Source organism: Sinocyclocheilus grahami, unplaced genomic scaffold (assembly GCF_001515645.1).
Source record: "Sinocyclocheilus grahami isolate Dianchi unplaced genomic scaffold, SAMN03320097.WGS_v1.1 scaffold431.1, whole genome shotgun sequence".
Classification (NCBI taxonomy): Eukaryota; Metazoa; Chordata; class Actinopteri; order Cypriniformes; family Cyprinidae; genus Sinocyclocheilus; species Sinocyclocheilus grahami.
The window spans coordinates 1020316-1025629 of NW_015505610.1; the positions used below are offsets into that span (position 1 = coordinate 1020316).

Below are 5314 nucleotides of genomic sequence, written 5' to 3' on the forward strand. Positions count from 1 at the left end.
CCCCCCCCCCCCCCTTTTTTTAAATGCACTCTGTATTTACACAGTACATAAGCCTTTTTAAATGTTCAGATTAAAATCTATATTCGATTATCATACAAATAGTTTCTGAAGCACTTTTTCATTAACTGACAGAGATCGGCGATCGCACTGTATACACAGAAACATTCAGGAGCTCTTATCGATACTGAATCGCTACATTATATTTCTCAGGAACGAGGGGGTAAAATCACTGTTTTCTCATCTCAACTCATCTCATCTTCATTGTTTGTAGAGAGAGATACAGACACAGGTAATTCACACACGCAACTTTAATCTCTATCTCTCAAAATGGCCATATTTGAGGCATAAAGCTGAGTAGATTGCATCACTGGATATAGCTGTCTGCTTCTATGAACTGCAAAACCCACCTCATTTGATTTGTTTGGCCATCTCAATTATTTTGACATTGACGAGCACTTTTAGACCACTGAGGCATTGATCTGAGATGCCTCATATGCACAGCAGTCGCAAATGATTTACCGGAGACGCGCATCTGTAGCGCAGATTAATTCTCACACTTTAATAGTAGTTATAGCTCCTAACAGGCTGTGTAACTATGAGGAATGATTACCTCAAAATATATGTTGATATGCAGTTTTCCCTATTGCTCGCGTGCCAGTGATCATCCCGCTTTGTGCCATAGGTTGCCAACCCCTGGTCTACAGTTAGTTTATGTAAACTTTGTGTGATTTTGACAACTGACAGAAGAGCTCATTTGCATTTAAAGACATACACACAAAAACAGCATGTTTTTGCTTCCACTCAAATAAAGGCATTTATCCTCATTACTCGTATCTGTTTATGCAGAGTCTTTGGAGCATGGCTCTTTGCCGGAGACAATGACTCAAGCTTCCATAATAGTATATTTAAATAAGGATATGGTTCTTACAGGCCCCTTTCACTACAGAATTCTGATGCTAATATATTTAGCGAAAGTGTTGGCTATCCAGTTTGAAAAGTTTCTTCCATATTTAATATCTGAAGAGCAAACAGGCTTTTATTAAAGGGAGACCGTTTTTTAATCATAGTTCTGTTCGTACCATAGACTGTAAAAAAAGATGGACAACATATCTCCACTTCCTTCGACTATAGAAAAGTGAAGCCAAAACATCTCAGCATGGCCTCTGTCATCTTTGGAAAATGAGATAATTTGGAGCCCGAGTCTGTGCAGTAGTAGTCATGAGGTGGAGCCGTGGTATCAAGTCCCACCCAAACTCCTGCAGACCCAATCGCAAGATCACAATCATGATGCCACACCCTGTTTTTATAGCATTAAATAAGTAAATAAAACCTTATTTTAAGAACGAACACTTGAACGTTAATGTGATAAAAACTGCCGAAATTGACAGAAACAATCTTTGGAAAAAAATAATTTGATTGTTTAGTTTGTCTCAGGTCCCATTACATGGAGAGGGGTTCATTATAGTTTATGAACTATATTGCATCATCACCTGGGAGCAATCGAGACGCTTTGGCTTCACTTTTCAGGACTCGTACGGCACACTTGGTTCATACTCTCTTAAACATCATTTATTCCAAACAGTCTTCTGTTGCCCCAGAGGTGGTAATTGCTCTTGATGCTGAAAAAGCATTTGATCAAGTTGCTGTACTGAAAAAATTTGGGTTTGGGAACATTTCATGGATTCGTCTTATATATGCTTACCTCCAGGCTAGTGTGCACACAAATGACATGTGTTCAGAATACTTTAAATAAGGGCTTGGGACATGGCAGGGCTGTCTGCTCTCCCCTCTGCTATTTGCCTTGGCTATTTAGCCACTGTTAATTGCCTTACGTTCTTCCTTGTCATTTAAAGGAATTCTGTAACTACACACATGTAACAACCCTCCGAATAGTTTATGTAAGTACAAATGTGTAACAGGACATATATAACTACATTTTGTAACAACAATATGTATAAGAGTAATTGGAACAATTTGATCCAGGGGGTGGAGATGGCTAGGTTTAGGGCTGGAAATGGTATCCAGGGGGTGGAAATGGGTAGGTTTAGGGATATGTAAAGTGGGAGGAGTTGGATCTCAAGTTGGTGCACCACTGCAATGCCAATGTACTTACATGGTAACTCCTCAGGAACTGTCCACTTAATATAAAGTGTAACATTCTGGACACCAACCACAATTTATATGTAAAGCCTAACTTACTGGCCACTGCTGTGTAACATCAGAGTAATTACATGGTAAATCCATAGCAATTGTTTACTTAATATAAAGTGTAACACTTTCTTTACCAGATCAACTCCAAAAAGTGCTGTTAGATCTGTTACACATTTGTACTTTCATTACCAAAAAGTGTTGTTACCAATGTCCTGTTACACATTTGTATTTACACATACCATTCAGTGGGTAGTTACATATGTGTAGTTACACAAACATTACAGCTGTAGATACTATGTAGCAATGTGTACTTACACTGTGGTTACATACTATGTACACATCTAGTTACTATGTAAGTACACAGGTATTAGGGACACTTAATATAAAGTGGGACCAAATTATCCCTTAACGCTGATGATTTGTTGTTATACATTTGTAACCCTTTCACAGCTATTCTTTCTATTATTTCTATGTTGAACAAATTTGGCTCCCTTTTCGGCTATAAAATAAATTTTCAAAAGAGTGAGTGTTACCCTGTAAATGCTTTGGCCCTGCAACTTAAAAATTCTGATGTTCCGTTTAGGCTAAGTAGGTCGGGTTTTAAATATCTTGGGATTAATGTCACCAGATCTTTATCATCTCTCTTTTCCGCCAACTACACCCCTTTTTTACACCCCTAAATCTGACTTTCAAAAGTTGGCCCAATCTTCCCTTATCCTTAATTGGAAGAATTAACATTGTGAAAATGAATGTCCTCCCTAAGTTTCTCTTTTTCCTGTGGAATGGTAAAGTGCCCAGAATTCGTAAAGTATTACTCCAAAATTGTAAACTTCAGGTACCTTCTTCTGATCGAATTTTGAAGGCAGCATAGATGTATCCTTCGCTGCCTTTGATATACCACAATCCTGTGCGATCCATTCCGTGACAGTTGAGCTAAAAAATAAAGATGGCGTCTGAAAGTTGCGTTTGCTGGTCAGTTTGTGTGCAAATGTATATTTCTGACTAACTTTTTGCACTTATGATGTTATTTCTAGTGAGAAATCAGTATTATAGTAATTAAATATTTGTTTAGTTATCACAAAAACTCGTTCTATTTTGTTGTAGATCATTAAACCGTTATGCTGCCTCAGAAGCCTGTCCGAAATCAGTTTCATGAGGTGCCTTTGTGCAAAAATGCTGCCTGCAATATCATTGCCTCATACGGCAGCGAGGCAGCAAGTCAGCTGCCTAAGTTTTCGGATGCAGCCGTTGTCTAATTTGGCACGGTCTCCCTGCTACACTAATAATAGTAAGGCTTTCCTCTGTGTATACATATACTTGTGATGTCCCCTTTAACAATGACAATGAAAAGGTCAAAGAAAACTTCATGATACTTGCTAATACTGGCTGTATCTGGATCATATTGTAGCTTTTTTCAGTATTAACTGCAACTAAATGCGGTGCGGGATCCATCTTAAATTGCTACGTGTGGGTGCTGGAGGGTAGAAATGACTTGTAGGACTAGTAATAAAATAAATGTTACTCAAATTCACTTTGTTTTAGGGTACAGGATGTTATTTGTCTATTGTACAACAAAAATAAATGCTTTACAGGCAGACTTGGCCTACAGAATGTCTTTCTACTCTCTGCTGTGTTTGTGGCAGGAATCGTGTCCAAGTCCTTCGAGTGCCGTCTGAAGGGACAGGGGGCATCCTTTGTCCAGGCAGAGTCTTCGTTCACCCCTGATGAGAGTGAACTGGGTTCCGAGGCTGTTCAGCAGGTCATCATCATTCAGGGCTACGGCGGGGGAGAGGTGGCCATCGATCAAGCCCTGGAGGAGTCGGCTGCTGCCACTTTACAGACCCTTGCTATGTCTAGTCAGCTGGCCGAAGTGCTACACATCACTGAGGATGGACAGCTCATCACATCAGGTCGGGAAGTGTCTACAGTGACAGGAGGGCAGACCACTCAGTACGTGCTGGTGGAGTCTTCCGGAGAGACTGTAGGAGAAGCAAGACAGGAAGAGGAGGAGGCTGTGCACAGTGTGTCTGAGTCTTCCTCTGCTCTGGATGCTTTGCTTTGTGCCGTGACAGAGTTGGGCCAACAAGGCTGCACTAGAGAGGGAGGGATTACCACCACCACAGTGTCAGAACATGTGCCAGAAGAGAAGTGTGAAGGTCAGACCTCTCAGACACAGAGACAAAGTGAAGGACAGGTATATGAGGAGAGGGCAGAAGTGGGTGTGGTGGCTCGGGTAATGGGCTCTACCCATGAGCACACATCTGAGGAAATGCAAGAGGTGCTACAGTTTGCTGCCAGTCAGCTGATGATGAAGGAGGGTCTTACTCAAGTTATCGTCAATGATGAGGGGACACATTACATAGTCACACAGCTGGATGACTCTACCCTGCATGTTGAGGGTACTGTAGAGGATCCATCCAGACATGAGACGATAGTTTACTCAGAAATTAGTCCTGAATGAGGTGAAGACGAGAGATTGAGAGTAGATTTTACTGCATTTGAAATCCACTGTCTGGTGACTTTTTTCTTGTAAGAGGGTGAACTCAGGTCAAAATCTAACATATGTCAAAACCAAGCTTTTTAGGATAGATTGCTTCTTTTTTACCCTTTCTTGTGGAGTAAGTGTATTCAGGATTGAGGACTAGGCATCTTTTACAAATCTCCAGACAACATTCATACATGATTGGTAAAGAACATGTATAAAACTCCATTAATTCTCATAAACTGTTTAAATGAAAAATTTATATTTATGACCTGCTTGTGATTGTTTTATTTTTATTATTCTTATTAAAAATGTGAACTGCTGAAGATATTTCCAGTAAATTTACCATTTAAAAGTTTACTTTTTGAGAGTTTGACTTGCTAAGGTCCTGTAAATAAAGAATTGACCAGTTTGTTGGCACTATTGTTTGTTTCAGGTACATTTTAGCTATTGTTTAAAAAAAGACAGGCTATGCCTGTAAATCAGAGCGCTTATCTGGGTAATCATCTGAATGAACATTGTTGCCAGGAAGCCTAAATAGTTTAAAGGGGTCATATGATGCGATTTCAATTTTTCCTTTCTCTTTGGAGTGTTACAAGCTCTTGGTGCATAAAGAAAATCTGTAAAGTTGCAAAGACTAAAGTCTCAAATCCAAAGAGATATTCTTTATAAAAGTTAAGA

At 39.7% G+C, this 5314-nt stretch overlaps 1 protein-coding gene across 1 annotated transcript in view; it reads left to right on the top strand.

Moving 5' to 3' along the window:
* The window catches only part of znf407 (zinc finger protein 407), a 74748-nt gene extending 69819 nt beyond the window's left edge, over positions 1–4929 (top strand). Inside the window, exon 9 of the mRNA XM_016233464.1 lies at positions 3795–4929. Within this exon, the coding sequence (XP_016088950.1) occupies positions 3795–4612 (818 nt within the window). The 3' untranslated portion in view covers positions 4613–4929. The remainder of the gene's footprint in view (positions 1–3794) is intronic.
* The last annotated feature ends 385 nt before the right edge of the window (positions 4930–5314 follow it).